The sequence below is a fragment of the Typopeltis vanoorti genome, chromosome 3 (genome assembly GCF_054136105.1).
Source record: "Typopeltis vanoorti isolate ZY-2024b chromosome 3, IOZ_Tvanoo_1.0, whole genome shotgun sequence".
NCBI classification, from domain to species: Eukaryota; Metazoa; Arthropoda; class Arachnida; order Uropygi; family Thelyphonidae; genus Typopeltis; species Typopeltis vanoorti.
The window spans coordinates 13,883,428-13,906,826 of NC_143551.1; the positions used below are offsets into that span (position 1 = coordinate 13,883,428).

Sequence of the window (23,399 nt, forward strand, 5' to 3'; positions counted from 1 at the left end):
AACTGTTTGGGATTCTCTTTAGCCTGCGTGGCCAATTTCCTTTCGTAATCTGCTTTTGCTTTTCTTACCACCCTTGTTACCATCCTGGCCTGAGCTTTATACTGTTCCTGCACCTGATGGTCACCTTCTCCTTAAATTCCCTCCACAATTGTTTCTTTTTTTCAGCTCAAGCTTAATAGTGTTATTCATCCATTTAATCCCTACTTGATTTATTATTCGGACTCTTGGTATACAGTCAACCATTGCCTCCTGCAAACAGTTCTTAACCACCTCCCATGCACTATCAACATCCAGCCCTTGCAGTTTTACATGCCATGGCATTGAGCCAAGCACACACCTAAGCTTGTCATACTTACCAGCCCGGTAATTTCACATGTACCCTGTCTTAATTGTAAATTCGACTCCTTTAGCCACCTCCCAAGTCATGACCTTATGGTCACTCTCACCAATTGGTGGCAACATGGTCATGTTCGTTACAGCCACATTCGCAGTTGCAATTACTAGGTCCAGCACTCTCTGCCCCCTGGTATTTTCCAATACATGTTGCCATAGATAGTTGTCCCTTAATAACTGCATAAAATCCAATTCCTTCCTCCCATGTGCCCTCTCCTCTTTCCAGTCAATGTTACCATAATTGAAATCATCCATAATAATTACCCTCCTTCCACTCATTTCTTCTATTTGCTTATGCATACTATCCCCACCATCCACTCCATCACCCGGTCTATAGCAGCACCAGATAGGTGTCATACTGCAGTAAGATACTCACCATCCTAACTCTCTCACTCTTCTCTTTTGCTACCTCAAACAACTCCCTCACATCCTCTATCATTTCCATTTTGCCCTCTTTCAAATCATTCGTTCCTGCCACGATTATCATCTCTTTCACCCTCTGTTTTTGCAGTCGAATAGATTCGCTGACGTCCTTTATGTTCGCACCCAGCTGGTACGACTTCGTTAAACTCTCAATTATTATGCCTCATAATAGCGAATCCCCATACAGCACTCGCTCCTTCATTTTATTGACGTTTACGAACATTCTATTATTTGCCGTCACAGACTTCCGCCGGTTATTTGTCGGTACGTTCAACACACATTTTTCCATACGCTCCAGTTGTCTTTTAGCTCTGTGTATCGCACCATTCAAACGGGCAATTTCGCTACTCGCATTTATCTCACCATTTTCATTATCGATCAAATCATCCATTCTTTCTGTGTTTCTACCTTCATTTACACTTTCAGCGACGCTCTCATACCTATCTGGCACTTCCACGCAATTCTCTAGCACACCGCCATTTTCTACATTCTGACTATCGTTAACGATATCACTCTCGACACACAAAACATGCTTGAAGTCCTCATTCTCTTTACACTTTCTACACATATTAACTCCGCTATCACTTTCTAACCAGACTTCCTCCGCTCTTCGCAAGGCATACATCTCACAGACAGCACATTGCATAAATTCGTTTACATCAAAACCTTTAAACAAACATGGCGACCTGGCCGCCATTTTTTTCTTTATCGGTGCCATGTGTACGCTATCTTTTCTTAAAAATAATAATTAAAATAACAGAAAACAGGCAAAAATTGCACAGACACACCAAGAAACTAAAAGCAAACAATACTACTTAAATTTCTAGTAAAATATCTAATGTTAACACAAAATACTACTAATCTTTTCAGGAGCTCTCGACAAGCCGACGATCTAATCAGTGCAACACCAAGCGACGATACAGTCTACTATACAATAGAACTCGGTTATAACAATCATGATTACAGCGAATTCACATTTATAACGAATAATTTTGAAGGTATATTTGAATTACATTTGATTTAATGCATGCACGTCATGTTTATTACGAATTCGTTTCACGGGAATAATGAACGAATAATACACGTTAGTCATTCCTTTACTGACATTTCGTAAGTACGCATTTTCTGGTTGTGGAAAAATGTCGGGAGGTGGAAAGTGGCGAATCAAATCTGACAGAAGCAAAGAAGTATGGTTTGTTCCCATCTACAATATCAACAATTTGGAAGAATCGCGAGTTGACTCTGAACGCTTTTGAAAACAATTGATCAAAGTGTAAAAAACTTAAAAAGTGTAATAAAAGTATAATAATAATAGCGAACCAATTTTGAAAGTTCAAGCTGAAAAATTTGCTGTTCAACTTGGTTATAGCGATTTTAAATGCAACAATGGGTGGATTGATCATTTTAAGAACAGAAACAATATTGTCTACGCAAAAGTAAGTGGCGAGGCATTGTCCATTGATAAAAACGTTGTTTCTGACTGGATCAAGAATGTATGGCCAGACATCAAATGAAGGTATGGATATAACAACATTTATAATGCAGACAAAGCAGGGTTTTTTTATAATTTAACACCCAATAAAACTTTTCAATTTAAAAACGAAAAGTGCATTGGCGGAAAACTTATCAAAAATAGACTCACAGTTTTAGTTAGTTTGTGCGAACATGACCGGTAGCGATAAAAGAAAGCTTCTTGTAATTGAAAAATCGGCAAAGCCTAGATGCTTTAAAAACATAAAGAAACTTCCTGTTGATTATACAGTGAATAAGAAGGCCTAGATGAAATCTTCAATTTTCGAAAATGAAATTCGCAAGTGGGATAAAAATCTTCACAGTGAAAACCGGAAAATTTTGTTATTGATAGACAACTGTCCTGCCCATCCTGTAGTGGCTAATTTAACAAATATAAAACTTGTTTTTTTTGCCACTGAATGTGACATCTGTCTTGCAACCACTTGATCAAGGCATAATTAGATGTTTTAAATCCCATTTTCGTCGTCTGTTAGTCTTGGAACTGATAGAATGCAGAGAAAAATCTGTGGAAAATGCTTATGCTTATGAATGACTTGAAGATCAGTGTACGTCACGCAATATGTTTAATGAGTGATGCTTCGAATTTGGTGTCATAGTCTACGATACAAAACTGTTTTAAGAAAGCCGGTCTTGCGGAATACAAGTGCGAATCTGAAGAAGATGAAGAGGATAACTTATCATTATCAGTGTGGCTAAAAGCGCGAAACTTGAACAATTTTGAAATGTGTGTAGAGATTGATAATTTTATAGACATTGATAATGGCATCGCAACTTCGGGTATACCGACAGACGCTGAGATCTTAAAACAAATCTCTCATACACCAGAAGAAGATAATAGTAGTAGTGACTTCGTGGAAGAAAATAGCAATGATGAGAAAATCATTACCTGGTGTGAAGCAGAAAGTGCTTTACATATTTTAACAAGATTTATTAAGACGACACATTCAAGCATCTTAGTGGCATAATGAACAATTTCAAACGTATGAAATATGCATCTTGTGCAAAGCAAAGCATGCTTGATTTTTTATGTAAAAATGTGAAGTTTTAAAAATTAATTTTTGTTCTTTATATGTATGTATGCACATATGCATTTATGTTACCCAATATACCTATGCTGAGAAAAATCTGAAAACATTTTTTTCCAGAGTGAATTTTATTCTAGGCAGTAGACTACAACTGATTTTTATAGAAACGATTGTAATTATTGATAAATCAAATCATATATAAATGTTATACATCTTTGTTATATAAAAAATCTTTGTAAATATAATACAGCCTTTGCCAAATTGAAGCTTTTGCTTGAATATGACACAGGTAATAATATGAGTGTCATGGCATCTGTTTAGGAAGAGTAACCTGTTCAGCCAATCCAATTTACTAAATTGTTGTCCTATGTGCATAATGTTATCCCTATGGAGGATAATCAACCAGACTTAGGTCTTGGCAGTTATTCATCTTCATGTGTGACAGTATTAAATAACCCTAAGAATGAAATAAGATATTTAATAAATAGCTGATACTTCACTGGATTTCAAAACAGCATCTTTAGAGCAGAAACAAGTTAATGATATAGTAGGCGTTGGTTATTGTGATCACTTCGGGACAGTTGCTTTTCGATAACAATAACCGGCTGATAACATTAAGCAAAGGATATAAAAAATTGCATCATTTATTTCAATTTATTGTTATGAACATTTTTTAATTTAATTTACTGTTATAAACAACAACATAACATTTATTTTAAAAACTTATCTAGTGTTGTCGGTCGTGTCTTTGAATATAGTAGTTCACGAATAAGTTGCTCATACTAATAATGCCTTTCGAAGTTTGTTGCTCTATGTTGCACACCACGACAAAGTATTCATTGAGCTTCTTGCTTCTGGGCACAGGTTGGAGGAGTTTCTATACTTGTATTAGGTTCACTTTCTTCTATTAATTTAAAGTTCTCATTGAAAGCAGCTCGACATATTTCCAACACTGTCATTGTAGTCACCACTTCGACATTGTTATCAATATCCAACCAATTTTCAAATTCTTCTTTTGACATACCATCTGGGGTTTTATCAAAAATTTCATTTGCAAAATATTCAAATTCTTCAGAAGAAAGAGTTTCAGAGTTTGTCTTAAAAAATCCACCTTTTTGGAAGCAGTTTTCAATAGTCTTCTCTGAGATTTGCTTCCATGACACTGCTAACAAATGCAATGCATCAAGAAGTGAAATCTTAATTGCACTTGCATCAGATTGGTCTTTTATATAATCTAGTTCAGCTATAATTCTCGCATGAACTTCCCTGTGATAATGAGCTTTAAAAGCTTGTATAATGCCTTGATCATGTGGTTGAATTAATGATGCAATGTTCAAAGGCAAGAAAATTACTTTGATGTTCTTTAACGATCAATTGTTTGTGTGTGTGTGCAGTGCAGCTGTTATTAAGTGGGATCTGAAATTAAAGTAAAAAATCATCTTGTTAGTTTAATTTCAGATCCCACTTAATAACCAATTGTTGAAAATGTCATTAGTCATCCATGCATTTTTACTAGAACAGTAGTCAACAGGTAAACTTCTGACACCTATAAAACTGAGGATTTTTACTTTTATCCAATTACTATAAGCTCTTGTTTCTCAACTTTCATATTAGCACAACAAACAACGGTCACTCGCTCTTTTGAAGATTTAAATCCTTTAGTACTTTCATTTTTAAACAAATAAGTATGTTCAGGCATTGCATGAAAATAGTCCTGTTTCGTTACTTAAAAAAAGTAATGTTTCGTCTGCATTGTAAATATCCTCAGGAGAATATTCGACAATAATTTTTGGCTACTTGGTCTTAATCCACACATCAGCTGATAAAAAAATCAGCACTTTTTTCTTCACTATGAATATGCTTGTACACAATATTCTCTCATTTTTACCACGTGTTAAACCATCCATCAGCTGCAGTGAAATTTTCTTTACCCATAGTTTTCGCAACTTCTGTTTTTTGATGCATCAAAGGACCATTAATTGAAGCATTCCTTTCACGAACATTACTAAACAAAATTTTTAATGCTGATTCAACTTGAGTATCCTTAACAGATTGCGTTCTCTTCCAATCCCTGCTCTCATTAGTAAGAGTTGAAGTTTCAATGTTTGATCTGTTTTTTAAGATCTTACACAAGAGTCGTTTTGAAAGTTTTAAATGTACAGCCACACTACACTGACTCATTTTAGGCAACTTATCATCATCTTCAAATTCCAACCATGTACCCTCAAGGGGGTTTACAGGATATGATAGTACTACATAAAAAATTTACATCATTACTAACTTCCTATCTACAATTTTCCTCCAAATCAGTCTGTTATCTATCAAGACTCCAAAATTATCACATCTTATATTTCTATCTTCTAAGGCACTTTTTACTGATTAAATCCACCTATATCTTGGTCTTTCTCCTGGCAGCCTGGCAGAGAACACCTGTTTTGAAAATCTTTCCTTGCCCATTCTGTTTAAGTGACCTGAGATTACACCTGAGATTAGTTCTGCTAATGCACTCCTGGATGCTGACAATGTCAAGTTCTTTCCTAATATCCTCGTTTTTAATAGGATATTGCCATTGATGCCATCTGTTCACGCCTCTAATCTTTCTCAGGACTCTCATATCTGCGAGTCTTTGGTCAAGTGTTTTACTTCTGACCCAGCTCTCAGATCCATAAGTTAAAATTGGTTTGAACACTGTCCTGTATACAGCTAATTTAGTGTTCCGACTAATTTCTCTCTTATTCCATATGAATTTATTCAATTGATTTCCTACCATACCAGCTTTGTTGATCCTGTTGTCTATTTGCATACTTATTTACCATCTTCATTAAAAATCATGCCTAAGTAGCTGAAACTATAGAATGGATGTGAATGGAGAACTTATAGAACAAGTAAGTTTTACTTGTTCTATAGGTTCTCCATTCACAATGCAATTGATATTTTCAATGCTTCTGCCTATTTTCACTGTCTTTGTCTTATTATTGCTGACCTTCATACCATATCTATTACAACAGTTATTCCATTTAGTCAGGGAATCTCGCAGAATTGCAGTGGATTTATTTAGAAGTATAACATCTGCATAAAGCAAAGAGCTGGTGTTAACATCTCCAATTTTGATGTCAGGTTTAATACCACTTTCCTTCATAATGCAATCTGTATAGATAATGAATAACAGAAGGGATAATGTACATCCTTGTCTCACACCAGATTTAACATTAAAACATCTACTTGTACTTCAATTCTATAGCTGATTTACAACTCAAATAAAGACTAAGCATTGTTTGATATAATTCCCCATTGACAGAATATAACTTTAGCATATTGAATAGATTCTCTCTTCGCATCTTGTTATATGCCTTTTCCAGATTGACAAAACCTAAATGCAGATCTTTGTTATGTCAACTATTTGTCATAAAGTGAAGATCTGATCCTGATATTTGGCCTGAATCCAGCTTGGTTTTCACCAAGATTTTCTTCCACAATCCTTTTCAACTGTTTCTGAAGTATACTTGCGTAAATCTTACCAGGAATACTCAGTAGAGAAATACTGCTGTAATTCTCACACTGTTTTTATATATGCCTACTATGAGAGCTCTACTCCAATCATCTGGAATTTGTCCCTCTGTCCAGACCTTCTGAACTATGCAGTGCAGCTGCTGTAGACTTTGATACCTCCATACTTGATCATTTCTGGTTGAATATTATCTATTACTGCTGCCTTTCCACATTTCAGGCCTTTGATGGGTTTTTCTATTTCAAGTATGGATATGTATTCCTGACTGCATGCTTGTTGAGGTGTTTTTTACCACTGTGCTATCACTGCTTGTTTCTTATCATAGCACTTATCATTGTCACCTATGTTTCTTAACATGGCACTTAAACTTATCATAGCACTCCAGAATTCGTTGCTTTTCTTGAAAAGATAAATCTTTAAGTTTTTCACTTGCTTCTGCCATAATGCTATGGGCTGATTATTGAGCACTTAAAGTCAAATTCATTACTGAAAGAGAGCACAAAAATAAACTCAAAAAATCACAATTAGACACTATTTATACCTCTGCATTTGCCTGGAAGATTTAAGATTTACGGAAGAATAAGATTAAAGGCATATTAACAAAAAAGTCAGATTTCAAATGTTCTTTTGTCAAATTTTCTCCTGATTAACCCCATTTCTTAGAATTCTGGGATGCAAAAGGATAAAATTTGAGGATTTTGATAACAATAACTGGACTTTAATCATAATAGATGGATTAATTTTAATTCATTTTAAAGGGTGTGTTTTGAAACCAACTGATTTTGATAACAACAGCCGACTGAAATATTATCCACGATCACAGTAAGTGGATTCTACACTATATGCAAAATTTCTGAATTATCATCACACTACCCTATACAGTACTTCCCCATCCTTTGAGGCTACTTTCCAGGAAATTATGGAAATTATGATAAACTTGATGATAGCTTTTTGCAAGTAAAAATAAACAAAATTTAATTTTTATTTAACATCAGTCTTATACCACACATAAATGCTATAAATATAGTCTTCACAGCAGTGATATTCTGATGATAAAGAGATGATCTAGTAATTGCAGATTTTTTTTGTCTTAAAAAAGCACTCAGTGAATATTTTAACAAATGTAAAGAAAGAAAGATACCACATCAAACTTTAATTTGGACAAAACAAAGTATGTACCTGTCGAGCTCTTCAACTGCAGATTCGCTATCAGACATTCCAACATTATCTTCTTTAGTAACAAAAGAGTTGTTTGAAACATGAGTGGCAGACAATTTTTGGGTAATTGTTTCTTCAGGCGATAACATTTTCTCAACAGGTAATAACTCAGATGTCACCTCCAGACTGAAATGAAAGCAGAAATATTCTTTAATGCAGACACTTTAATAGGGTAATCACTTTCGACCAAATGAAACTGCCAAAATTATTTCTAGTCTTATTAGAATTATTTCTAACTTAGCAATAAGGAAAAAATGAATACTAAACACATGATTTGGAATAGTTTTTCATATTAACTCTTATTACAGTTAATCACAAACTGTAGTAATATTAAGCTGAATTGTATAACTATAATAATAATAGGTGATTAAATATTATTATAGTTATTATGGTGTTTATTATTAATACAGTTGTATAACTTAGTCACTTGTATGCATAAATTCTCACCATTCCTCCCATGATTTAGTTTCATAATGGTGCTTCAAGAGAGGAAAAAAAATAAAATAAAAATAAAATATTAATTTATTGAACTTAATTTATTCATCCATAACTAATATTTCATTGGTTTTCTACCCAGAATCTTCAGAGCACAAATTATAACTGTGACAAGCACACAGGAACTCAAATGAATCATTAGAAACTATTCAAATTGCAAATAAAAAAGAACTACTGTTCTAAAATGACACCCTCAATGGGCTAGATAACAATAAAGTTCATTTGAAGAAGTCAGGCTATATGGTCTGAGAATGACTGTTTCCTAGATCTTTGGCAAATTAATGCAACCATACTTGTTGAAGTTAGTCAAGTGCATTATAGCTGATGCTGATTCTAAAAATAGTCTCTCGGGCATATAAAGTCTAATGTGCTATTTATCATATATTACACATCACATATCCCTGCATCCCAGTGCATTTCAAGATAATATATTATATATGAAAAATGGAGAAATAGAAATCTTTTTAAGAAACTTATTCAAACATCATATCACAAAAGAAAGTCAACAATAAAAGTAGCTGATAACAAAAACAATAAAACATTTTTAATGTTTTCTTTCACCAACTAAAAACATTAACTTACTTCAATGGTTCGTCTGGGACATCAAGACATGAAAGCAGTTGATTTATGTCATCTGTTTTCTCATACTAAAAATTAAACAAAACATTTTATAAAGATAGCTGAAACTGCCTTGTTAACTGAATAATTATGAAAAGCAGAGCAAAAACAAAGGTGCTTCATTATTTAATGCAGATCAATTTAAGAAGCTTTAATTAGTGTAGCAAAGGCTTCCTGAAAAAAAAAAAAATTCTTATGCCATAAAAATGTACTTTAAGTAGACTGTCTTCGACATGACTATAGACTCATTAGCTTATGGGATCAATGTATCACCAATTGGAAACAGTGATTTATCCATCTAAGTAGTGATGGTGTCACCATGCTGATTAATCTGGCTACCAGACGGTATGTTTACACATCTAACAAAATATGAATGTGAAGTATAAGATAATGTTGATAAAACATGGATAAGAAGCATAGCTATTGAATATCTCCATTAAAAGGTGTGATAATCCCATACTCAGGAGAACACTACTTAAACAGATAAGTCACGTTCATAGCTGTCTCAGGAGAGCATTAGAGGGGGAAAAAAAAAAGACAGAAACATGTTATTCCTTTACAGTGCAGCTGCAATTTTAACCATAGGTATTAGACTAAACACACATATAACATATTTTTACAGTTCTAGTCCTTTTATCATATAATTATAACTTGTTATTAATTGGAATGAAAATCAGCAATAAAAAGACAGTGAAAATAAGAAAAAAATCAAAAACATTGGCTGCATCCTGAATGGAGAACTTAGAGAAGAAGTAAAGAGCTTTGGCTATTAAGGAATAATTTTTAGCGAATATGGTAAATTAAATATGGAAATAGACAACGGAATAAATTTATATGGAAAAAGAGAGAAATTAATCAAAATGCTAAACTAGCAGTATACAAGGCTGTGTTTAAACCAATTTTAAGGATCTGAGAGCAGATCCTTAAATAAAACACTTAATCAAAGACTGGAGAACACAGATATGAAAATAAATTAGAGGCCAAGAAATTATATTCTTGCTTTAATCCTTTATCCAAGAGTAATCAAACAATGTTCGCACATGAAGTAATTTCACAAATGACTATTTATATACAGAGGTTAAAGACTTCACATCAATTGTGTTAGTATCCAATAAGGCAAAAGAGACAGCTTTTCAGATGTGCATAATGCTATGCATTATGGGAAGGACCATAACCTAGACCGTTTTCAATCTTTATTGAGATCTCATCAGTGGGAACCAGACACAGAAGAGATGAATCCTATATCTTCTTCATAGTTTGTTTCATAACTGCTTATTTCAATCTGCTGAGGTCTTGCAAACCCCAGAAGGTTGAAATAAGCAGTTATAAAACAAATTATGTACCAGCTAATCTCTCTGCATAACATACAAATAAAACCTTCTCCTCGCTCCTCTGCTCACACACTCCTTATACAGTTTTTAGCAATGGCCTCTTGTTCTACTCCCTCCCTCGACCTCCCATTCTAGGAAAAATCTCTTCCATGTCAACCTGATAACAACCCAACTAGCTTATATGTCTCAGTCATATCCCCCCTCTTCCTCTTATTCATGACGCTTTGCAACTTACATTCTCTCAATCTGCCCTCATACTCCACATTCCAAAGATCACCGACCACCTTTGTGAATCTTCTCTGGATTCTTTCCAACATATCCTCATCACCATAAAAACCTGGCAACCAAATCTGTACACAATAATCCATATGATGTTTAATCAAGGCCTTATACAATGGCATCACAACCTCTATTTCTGCATGTCAGATTCCTCTGGATCATTGTCATTATCCAATGTGACATCCTCACGACTTGTGCAATGCAGCCCTGAATTTCAGATCCTTGTCCACCATCACTCCTAGATCTCTCATCTCCTCTATTTCCTTTAAAGTTTCCCCACCAAGTGTATAATTTGCATCCCACTGTTGCTTACCAAATCTCAAAACCTTACACTTTGCAACAATGAACTCACAGTTCCACTTACCTGCCCATGCATGCAATATATTCAAATCCTCCTCTAAGGCCACAACATCCACTTGACTCTGCATCGCTCTTCCCAATTTTGCATCATCTACAAACAGATACATATCGCTAGATAAACCCATCCCAATATCACTAACATACAAATTGAACAACAATGGTCCGAAAACTGATCCGTGCGGTATATCACTAGTGATCTTCCTCTTTTGGGATGCTGCACTCCCACATACAACTTTCTGATACCTATCTGACAGCTAGTCACTGATCCAATTCAAAAGTCTGTTATCCAATCCCATCTGTTTCAATTTATTTAACAGTTTATCATGTGGCAGTCTATCAAAAGCTTTTGCAAAATCTAAGTGCACCACTGCATATGCATCTCCCCTGTCGAAGGTATTTATCACCTTGTTATAGTACACAAGTTGGTTATTAAACATGATCTCCCTTAAATAAACCCATGCTGATAACCACAGAGAATACTGCTATTAACTCATTTCTGTATCCTACTTCATACCAACTCTCCAGTACCTTTACCACAACTCCAGATATATACAGGGTGTTCGGGATAAATTTGACATATTTATAATTAATTATATTTTTCCGTAAGTTACATGTATTAACACACACTTCTCTTCATTTAAAAGTTTGGACCCTTCTTCATTCATATACAAGATGTCAGAAAGGATGGATAGCTGGAACCCACCTGAATCATGGAAGAGAATAACTTGTATCATGATGATTCGTGCCCGCCATCAAAATAAGGATATTACGACTGCTGCCCAATGCTCCCTGAATACAGTAAAAACAATCAGGCATGAACTAGAGACTTGCAATGGTGACTACGAGGATGTAGCAAGAAGAAAGATCCCTAGCAGACGATCTGATTGCGTTCGTACAGCAGAATTCCTCGCAAATCTGCAGGAACAGGTGTTGAAGAACCCTGGCATTGGAATTCGGGCTTTGTTCGTGGAGTTGCTAACTGTAGTCAAGCCCTGGATAACAAGGGTAGCCAATGGTAGGCCGTATGTATGGCAGCAGGATTCGGCCCCTTGCCACACCTCTGGGAAAAGTCAAAAATGGTTGTCTGAAAATTTCTATGACTTCACCAGTCCAAATGTTTGGCCTCCAAACTCCCCAGACCTTAACCCCATGGATTATTTTGTATGGGGCGCAGTTGAAAAAGACACCAATCGCACTTCCAGTAATACAAAAGCCCAGTTAATGGATAAAATTAAAACAGTTTTTGCGGCCCTTCCCAGGGAGACTGTAGCATCAGCTTGTTCGAGGTTCCGAAGCAGAATTGAAGCTGTGATCGATGCTAATGGTGGTTATTTTGAGTAAATCTTGTTGATAGTATTGTAATTAACTCTGCCTGTAATGTTTTTTTGTCAATTCATTAAATTTAATAGATACAAAGAAGATTTTCTTTTTCCTTACGAAACTGTCAAATTTATCCCGAACACCCTGTAGATTGGCCTATAATTTGAAGCTACAGCCTTATCACCACCTTTATGCAGTGGAACAATTTTACCGTCCTTCCATTCCCTTGGAACCTGCTGTTGTAAGACTTATTAAACAGGCATGCCAATGCTACTGCCAATTCCCTGGAATATTCCCTTAAGATGCACGGTGATATGTCATCAAATCCTATTGACATCAAAGTTATTGCCTCAAATACTTCCTGCTCACTCACAATTAAGCCATCCTCTCCTATGTCCTCTACACTTAAGTTCCTCATGATTCCACCCTGATCAAGATGAAATACCCTTATAAATTGATCACTGAATAACCTCAACAATGCGTTTTTCAGCAGTTACCACGCTACCATTTTCACCCATTAGCATCATCTTACCACGATCATTCTTCCTTCTACTTGCCACATATCTAAAAAACTCTCTGGGTTTTTCTTCACCTGATTTGGCAATTTCTGCTCATACTGCACTTTTGTTTTCTTTACTAACTAAGTCACTCTCCTGACTTGTTCTTTATACTCTTCATGTAACTGATTATTACAATTATTCATCTCATACTGCCTCCAAAGTACCTTCTTCCAGATTTCATGTTTAATCCTCCTCATTCATCCATTTTATACCTACCTTATTCAGCATTTTAGCCTTCAGAATACATTCACATTGATGCTGTTATGTATTTCTTTGTCAGTTCCCAAGCAGTATTTATTTCCTTACTGCTCAACTCTCATTCGATGCTATAGTTCCACGCTGTCTCCTAAGCTTGTCATAGGAGACAGCTTGGAGACAGACAATCACCAGCCTTATAATTCCACGCATACCCTTCATTACAAGAGTCTGCATATAGCTAACCACAACCCAGGTGATCACTTCGTGATTGCTCTCACCAACTGGAGGAAAGTGTGAAATCCCATTCACAATTACATCCTCTGATGAAATAATCAAATCTAAAACTCTTGATCCTCACGTGCTCTCCTTTACATGCTGCTTGAGACAGTTATTTCTCAAGAACTCAAGAAATTACTTTTCCTTATTCCCAAATGCTATCTCTTCACTGCCATAATTAAGATCGCCCATAATGATTACCCTTTGTTCACTAATCCAAGTTGTTTATACATTTCTTCATCACCATCCTCCACATTTCTAGGCCTATAGCAACATCCAACTAAATGTCTTCCTGTCAACCTCCACGTTACACCACACTGCCTCATAACTTGCCACTATTTCTCTCCTTCATGTCTACCTTAGGTGGACACAATTCCCCTGCTATCATCATCAGCACCCCCCACCCCTCCTGTCCTTTCTATCCTTGTGAAAAATAATATATCCTTCCATTTCTATTCCAATTAAAATATCTTCATTCAACCATGTTTCACTTATTTCAATGATTTTGGGCAAATAAACTCAATTAGTGAAACAATTTCATCTCTCTTATTTCTGGCATTTGTAAAGAAACACAGTAATTCATTTTTAGGTCTATAACTAGTCCTATTCAAGCCACTTGGTTGTAATTTCTCCACCACACACCTGTCCAATCACCTTTATCACCACTTGCCACATATATCTGCTCAGTCTCAACTTCTGCATCCATATTGCAATATACTCTATCTTCATACACACACATTCACTGCCACTTTCAACATCCACTCTCCCTATGCCATGTCTCCTTGTCCACCTAGCCCCCCCCACCCCTATTTTCCTGTTCCTCTGGCATTCCTGTTCTCTCTTCATCTCTCACACTACTACTGTTTTCACTGCCAAGCATTTCTGTCTCTTCAATATGACAATATATGTTATCTCTTCAAGATAACAAAATGTTAGCAAGTTTTTTTGTTTTTTTACTATCTAGATTGAGTGTGGAAATGCCTTCATAAAAAGTTATAGAAGTCATAAATTTAGTTGGTTTAAGAGAGTATTAGATAAATATCATCCCCAAAAAGTAAGATTAAGTAATTTATGTATGAAGCTTATATGTCAATGAATGTGTCAGTACTATTTGTGTGTCTAAGTGTATAAATACACTTTATATGAAAATTTAAAACAAATAAAAGGCAAAAAATGGAAGAACAGAAGAAGATAAACTGTGAGTATACACTAACCAATACTGCTTGTATTGGTTAGTGTATATAGACTCTTATTTTTGTGTAGTAGTCAACCTACAGGGTGGTAGCACAACAGTGCTTGGGTATAATTATTGGGTGTAAGAAGTTATGAAAAAATAACTTCTTACAACTCAGTCCCAATAGAAGGTGAGGGGGTATCACAAATTTGTAGTAATTTGTGTGTGTGTTATCATTTTTTTTTACCTCAAACTGTAGCTGGGAGTTCTCAGGATGCAGAACAGCGGACAAGTTTTCTCCTACAACCATTCCGAGTGCTCTTATGGAAGGTTGAGAACTAGCAATATGGACTTCAACTCCATGAAGGAAGTTTTTAACTAAAACTAGAAAAAAAAAAAAAAAGGTAAAGCTTTTTTTAAAGAAGAATTTAGATTTTTTCCCCATAATTATTAGTTATTCTTCTTTAAAATTTTTATTAGTAATATTTTATAATATTTATTATAATAATATAATAATAATAAAAGAATAATAATCTTATAAAATTTATTATAAGATTATTATTCTTTAAAATCAAGGCATTTAATTTTTTCAAGCTCCTTTATATCTTACTAGAGCTTATTTTATTCATCTAAATGCCAGCGGGCATATTTCGTTCTCTGGTCAACTTACTTTTGATGAAACTTTCATAGTTCCTACATTCGGCTTTGAAATGATGCTGGATCTAATATCCACTTGATTCTTATAAATTTTGTATTGCCAAAGTGAAGCCTTATGGCTCTTTATTTTAGTAAATATTTTATTCTTATTATTTATATTCAATCAATTTCTTAATTAAATGGATATAAATAGGATACACTATTGGTCGCCTGCCTCCCCTATAATTCAACTCCACCATACACTATCCCTCTGATGTCTGTCCATCAGCCACCCTCTTATCAGCATCAGTAGCTTCCTGTACATCCTTATTTGCTCCAGCACTCAAATTCTTGAAGCATTCAAAGGAGTACTCCCAATCTGCCTTAAAAAGAAAAATATTTGACAGTTGTACACTTCTGGTCATGACATATGGAAGTGAAAAGTGGTCTTTGACTAAAAAAATGCCACAAAAAATGTTGAGAACCACCCTAAGAAAAATGGAAAGATCATTACCTGATATTACTATTCATGATAAAAAGCACAATATTTGGATCAGAGCTAGGGCAAGACAAATTATAACAGCCATTAAAAAGATCTAAATTTCAATGGACAATTCAGATATCAGCTTTGACCATATTTGAGTATTATCTCTTGAAATGTGACCTGTTCAGAAGAAAAAAGCGACGATGATAGAATGACATTAAAGAGATGGTAGTAACTCATTGGTACAGAAAAGCTCAAGAGAAAGCTAAATGGAGGATTTTGGAAAGACATTTGTCCAACAGAGGACAGAAAATTGTTGATGATTGAAAATTGTTTATGCCAGAGAAGAGCATAAACAATTTACAGATAAAATTATGTTCTATAATCAACATTAATGTACTGATAAGATAAGCCAAAAGTGATTGTAGAGTCTCATCTCACTGGTTATGGTATTGCCATCAAATTGCTGTTATGTATCCTTAAGAGGTGGAAGGATATTATGACAGTACTATACGTAAAGGTTATATTATTACTAACTTTCTATCAACAATTATCCTCCATAATCTGGAAGATAATTGTAGATCTTGGTCTTCCAACCTGGCAAAAAAACTCAGCAGGCAATAAAGTTCATCTCCCACCCAAGTAGGGTACAGATGAGGTACTTATTCTACAGGTGTTCTTCATTCAGGATGCAGTTGATGTTTTCACTGTTTCTGCCTATTTTCATTCTTTTTACAGTCTATATCTGAATTTTAAGTCAGTAGTAAGAACTAAAGAAGGAAGATGGTGCGATGTGAAATCAGTTGTGAGAATGGCACACGTTATCTCCACTGTTATTCATCACTTATATGGATCACATTATGCGAGAACATTGCATTAAACCTGATATCAAAATGGAAGATGTTGTTAATCTCAATGCTATAACATTTAGTTTTATTTCTCTTTTTATAGATGGATATTGTGAGAGCTCTACTCCAATCATTTGTAATTTAATTCTTTGACCAAGCCTTCTGGATTAAGTAATGTACCAACTGTAAAGCTTTTATACCTGAACATGAAGGAGAATTCGTTGAGCTGTTGCATGACAACTTTCTCAAGCAAAAATAGTGTTAGATTTCATCATAGAGAAGGTGTCTCAGATAAGGATGTGACTGTTTTGCCACCAGTTGGTGTGGTCATGCTGTACTGACCCGGGAAGTAACCAACTATATGGATATTCCAACAGAACAGGTTATTGCTGAAATACATGTTTGGAAATGACAAACTCAGGATAATACTATCCTTGGCTCCATGGAATCAGTTGTTGAATGAGAAGGATATCAGCAGTGCATGGGAAACTTTGAAAAGATGGTTAAATAATGCAGTATCTGAATGTGTCTCTAGAGTTTGAAGAACAAATATAATCAGAGTGAAATGAATGTGTCATCTCATTAAACAAGAGATCCATAAGAAGATGATGTGGAAATAATATCTTGAGAATAAGAGTGAGAGGAATTATGAAATATATAAAGCCCAGGCTAGAAAAATTACGAGTATTGTAATTTTTGCTTGAAAAAATTGCAATAAAATAATCAAGGCAAATTGTAATTACAAAATTACAATTTGTTTTGAGCTTGAAAAAATTCAAGCTCAAGGCAACCCATCAGAATTTTATGCTGCAAGTAAAAGAAAGAATGAATGCAGAAGAATAACCTGGTGAAATTAGCATAGTGTTAATTTGTGAATGAAGAATTTTATGATTATTAATACTTCATTCATGATTTAACATGAATTGCATTTCCTGAGCTAAGTTTGCTCCTAAGTAAATTGTAATTTAAACACTTACTGTTATTTCATCATTGAAATAATAATTGTAATTTTTTTTTTATTTATCTTGTATAAATTCTTTTTATAACTTGTAAATGTATCGTAAGTGAACTGTATATGCATTTTATCTGTTGTTACTGAAAGTGAAAGTATTTCTAAGGGACTCTGCTAATGTGATTTGATTGGCTGCTGTCAGAAAACTAAATTATTTCGAGATAGCACATGCCTTAGCATTGGGAACTGTACAACGATCACATGGGAATTTCGTTGTAAACTGAACGAGCGATAAAAAAAAAAAAAGTTTGGGCGGGGAAAAAGAAGGAGGATTTATGAGATATAGGAAGAAGGAACGAGAAGGAAAATGGAGTATAGGAAGGTCATGAGATGTGACCTAACCTGGGATAGTATGATGTAACAAAGATTTGGAAACTTGTTCTGATTTTAATAAATCTTACTTCAAACTCATATTTATTTATAGTTTCTGTCACCTTGTAAAGGAATTTACCTGAGTGAAAGGATAATATGATCGAGATTTATTGTAAGACAAGTAATTACGAGCAAGAAAATACATTTTCTGGGCTTAACAAATAAGTTATTGAACTGAGGGATACTATAAGTTTTGTGTAGCCTATAGTGGAAGATTACTGAGTGCCTAGAAGTGTTGTACGAATTTTCCATAATGTGCAAGTTATGATGATCATACCGGTAAGAATATCTATTCTATATCTAATGTGTGATAGTGTTGCTTGTGTCAAGAGAACTTGGTCAAATTTCGTGTTGCTGGAGCCAGCTAGTCAAGCTTGAATGAGTGATATTATAAAACATTTTCTTGTGAAACAAATGTGAAAAACTTCATTGAAGAAATAGTTCATGTTTGAATGTGTCATCTCACAATGTATATGTAAATTCAAGACTGAGCCTTTTAAGAACTATTTTAATCCTCTGATAGATATTGATGATGCTAGCTAAGTGTTTGATAAAATTGAAGTTTATGTTTGGAGACTAAAAAGAATTAAATTTTCAGTGTTTTGCTGAATATTGATGTTGTTTAAAGTGAAACTAAGTTGAGATCCTAAAGGATGAGAATTGTGAAAGCGTTATAAGTTCTAGGCAGTAAATTATATACTCAGCTGAGTAGAATCTAAATTCTTTATAGAATGCATAAATTATTTTCTAATTGTATTGATCTTAATAGAGTTCTTGTTTCTTATATAAGAATAATTTTGTGAGAGAATTAAATATCTTGTTTAACTTGATTCTTGTGCTTGCCTAATTTCAGTTTCATTGCACCGTTCATTAAAATATGAATTTTGCAGGAAACCCTACGTATAAGTAAGAAAATTTCAGCCTGTAGTAAGTTCACATTGCTGTTGTACTATTTGATGCATGATTCCTTCACAATAATTGTGTGATTTCAAACACAGAGTGGCACAGTATAATAAAAATTTTCTTTATGTTTGAATGTGGGGTTAACCAACAGCTAGCAAATATAAGATTGGATGAAAGACAGAACCAACAATAGTACACAGAGTGGAAAGATCCCACAGGAATATAAAGAATGTATAATAATTCCACTACAAGTGTGGTTCAAAGACTGATGTGTCGAACTACTGACCTACCAGTATCTATGGAGTAATTGCAAAGATTTTGTAACTATCTCACAGAAATGGGTGGAAAAACAAGATATACTTTGTAAGGAACAGCATTGGTTTACTATAGGGAGGTCATGTCTGAGCAATTTGCTGATATTTTATAATAATATTACAGCTGATTTGGATAAAGGAAATGGATACACTATGATAATGTTAGACTTTGCTAAGGCATCTGATAGGATACCACATGAATATAGCTATGTCATATAGGAATATATACTATTTGCTTAGATAAGTGGATGGCTGATGAATTTAATGTGGTATATGGGGGATGTGAAATCTGCCAGATTTGAGGTGACTAATGGTGTGCCCCATTGGTCAATCCTTGCACCATTGTTGTTTAATCTATACATTAATGATATTGAAAAGGGGACTGACAGGAGAGTTGTTTGCTGATGATGCAAAGATAGGCAAGTCAATCAGAGATGCTACTGATATGCAGAATTCACAGGGTACTTGACTTTACTTTCCGAGTCCATAACACCAATCATATCCTCGCTATCCAAAAAACAGCGGCTTGTATCACCTTGTCATTGACCGTCAGAATATCATCTGTGGAGAACACATTGATTAAATTTGGGCAATATAAAAGATGTTCTTCAGTTTGGAAGTCTTTGCAGTCACAGCTGTCATCATCTGCATAACCCCATTTCATCAGATTACTTCTGCATTTGGACACTCCCACTCTATGACGATTCAGAGTCCTCCAGGTGCTATAGGATAGGTGATATCTCTTGGTTAACTCTTCCTTAATTATTGGGACTTCTTGAAGTTGAACCGATTCCCTCCATAGAACAAGGCATCACTCCTCAGGTTTATGGATCAATGGTTTAGTTCTTTGCATAAAACTATGCCTCGATTTGGGTCAAGAGGCTGTGATGATATGGCCATACATTGGGTGTCTTTCGTCTGTCATCTGCTTTTTTCTCTCCATCCCACCAGCCACTTGACGTCTTATGCCTGGTGGCGCTATGCCTGCTAAGGGTATAATAAATTTAGTTTAATCCTTTATCCAAGTGTGAGCAAACAAAGTTTGCGCCTGAAAGTATCTTCAGGACTGGGTTAAGGTGGTACACACCAGGGCAACTCGTTGCAAAGGTGGAGCAAGCTACCAACACTCCTATCCTAGTATCTCCTATAATGCAAAACACATCTCCTTGCGGAGATGTGTTTTGCATTATAGGAGATGTGTTTTGCATTAATTTTGCATTATTCCCTTAATGCATAACAATAGACATATCCGCAAGGAGATGTGTTTTGCATTATAGGAGATACTAGGATAGGAGTGTTGGTATCTTGCTCCACCTTTGCAACGAGTTGCCCTGGTGTGTACCACCTTAATCCAGTCCTGAAGATACTTTCAGGCGCAAACTTTGTTTGCTCACACTTGGATAAAGGATTAAACTAAATTTATTATACTCTAACCAAGTGGAAAATAAACTTTCAACATCTTTCTCTAAATCCAGAGTAATTTATTAAAAAAGGGTGGCACACCAATTGGCAATTCCTATAGGTGGAGATGACCTGCAAATGCTTCTGCCTGATATCTCGACTTGGGCCTGGCTCCCACTGAAGAGACCTCAATAAAGGTCGAAACCGGTCTGGGTAGTGGCCCTTCCCTTAATGCATAACAATAGACATATCCGCAAGGAGATGTGTTTTGCATTATAGGAGATACTAGGATAGGAGTGTTGGTATCTTGCTCCACCTTTGCAACGAGTTGCCCTGGTGTGTACCACCTTAACCCAGTCCTGAAGATACTTTCAGGCGCAAACTTTGTTTGCTCACACTTGGATAAAGGATTAAACTAAATTTATTATACTCTAACCAAGTGGAAAATAAACTTTCAACATTCAGCCTGCTAAGGGATACAGCTTGTTGACTGGGGTTGGTCTTAGGCATCCGGTTATGATCCTAATGGTATCATTTAAAGCCCCATCCACGTGTTTCGCATGGGTGGATGCTTCCCACACTGGGGCAGTGTACTCCCCTGCAGCAAAACACAATGCCAAAGCCGTCGAACGAAGTACCTTTGATTGAGCTCCCAACATCGTGCCGGTCATTTTTCTTATGATGTTATTTCTTGCATAGATTTTTCATTTTAGTTCCTGGCAATGCATCTTATACGACAAGGTACGATCCAGCTTAACTCTAAAATATTTGGGGTTGCTGCAGTGTTCGAGGCGTTTTCCTCTCCAGACAATGTTTAACTGGTGTTTTACTTCCCTATGGAAAGCACAAACCTGAGTCTTGTTTGGGTTAGGTTTCAGGCAATTGGTCTCATAGTAAGTGGAGAGTATTTCTAAGGCTTCTCAACTTCTTCAAAACTCCTTGCTTGACTGCATATAGCTATGTCATCGGCATAGATAAACCTCCTCACGTGGGTGGGTTGGCTGATCATTAGTATAAATATTGTAGAGCATCAGGGCCAATACACAGCCCGGAGGTAAACGATTCTTCTGGTTTCTCCATCTGCTCTTCTTTCTTTCCAAAGTTACGTAGAATCATCAATTCTGGAGCATGATTTTAACTACATTCATGAGGTGAAAATCTCTCGTTGTTTGGTACAGCTTGACAAACAGTTTCTTGTTGACAGTGTCATATGTTTCAGCAACATATGACACTGTCGCTGAAAGATCAATAAAAGCTGCTCCAGTCACAAGTTTCTTCTCATAACCATCTTCAATGTGCTACGTGAGATTCAGAATTTGGCCACAGCAGGAATTTCCAGGACAGAAAGCAGCTTGCTCGGGTATAAGTTTCTCGTCAATGTTTGCTGCTACTATTCTTTCCAGAATCATTCGTTCAAAAGCTCAAGTGGCCGAGGAGAGAAACAGGGCGAAAATTCTTCGACTCTGTAGGTTCCTTTCCTGGTTTAAGTAAAGCTACCACTTGAGCTTTCCTCCATAAATTGGGCAACTGTAGAGATTCTGTGCACTTATTCATCAATTTCACCAGCCATTGGATGGTTACTGGACTAAAACGCTTTATCTGTTCTGTCCGAATGTCGTCCGGGCCAGCAGTTCTATTCCCTTTCAGGTGACATATAGCTTTTCTTAGTTCTTCTTCAGAGAACGGAGAGGCTAATAAATTAGTCTCAGCTTCTTTAATGTGCATAAGATTGGTTTTCGGTATCTTCTTGTCTGTCCTGCCATTCAATAATAGCTGGTGAGCAATCTGGTTTGGCGTGATCTCTGTTACGTGAACTGGAATTTTAGTTGGGTCGTTGCTTAAATTCTTTACCAGTTTCCATGCTTGTCTGCTGTTCTGTTTCATATCCAAATCCTGCAGTAACTTGATCCATCTCTTCTTTCTACCATCCATGAGCTTGTGCATCAGTTTTTTGCCTGCCTCAATTGTGTTTACAGTGGAAGGATCCTCGTCATATCTGATTTTATATTCTTTTAGTTGTTCCGTCTGGTCTTCATTAAGCCCAGCGATGTATTCAGTTCTGTACCCTCATGGTATGTGCTGCTGAGATACTATTTTAATGGTATTCACGAACTCTTCATAGTTACTTGGATCCACTTCAAGAGTGTTTACTGTCTGATCGAGTTCCTTCGCAAATCCGTCCCATCTTGTTTTTTTTAAATTAAACCATTGCTTAAAAGGTACTATCTCTGGATTGATAACAGCTCTGACTTCACAAGTAACAGGGCTATGATGAGTTCTTGGTATCGGCTCTTCTACTATTTTCGTTGCTTGCACGCCTACTTGTTCACTGATAAAGATGTTGTCTGGATTATAGCCTCTTCTCCCTCTTCCACTATTGAATGATGGTCTTAACTTGGGGTCGTGGATTAGCTTCAGTCCCTCTCTCTCAGCCCAATTTTCCAGCTCAGCACTGTTCCTGTCAGTCATTTTATAGACCCACATTAAACTCTGACAATTAAAGTCTCCGAGTATTATTTTAACCTTCTGGGTGTTAAAGTTGACAGGTTCTTTGAAGACGAAATCTTCATTAGGTGGCTTGCATACCGATGTGATTGTGCAGGACTTGATCTCGATGGTTAATATCTCTATATTATTATGAGATGTCATACGTATAGATTTGATATCCAAGTCTGGTTTAGCAAATATAACACTACCGTATTGCTCGTGTGGTCAATC

General features: G+C 35.6%; 1 protein-coding gene across 3 annotated transcripts in view; it reads right to left on the reverse strand.

Moving 5' to 3' along the window:
- The window catches only part of LOC150107933 (telomere length regulation protein TEL2 homolog), a 284,799-nt gene that overhangs the window by 159,368 nt on the left and 102,032 nt on the right, over positions 1-23,399 (reverse strand). For all 3 annotated transcript variants that reach the window (XM_090415456.1, XM_090415457.1, XM_090415458.1), the window contains 3 exons: positions 14,959-15,095; positions 9,178-9,242; positions 8,062-8,226 (listed from right to left, as the gene is read on the reverse strand). In XM_090415456.1, coding sequence (XP_090271582.1) covers positions 8,062-8,226; positions 9,178-9,242; positions 14,959-15,095 — 367 coding nt within the window. The remainder of the gene's footprint in view (positions 1-8,061; positions 8,227-9,177; positions 9,243-14,958; positions 15,096-23,399) is intronic.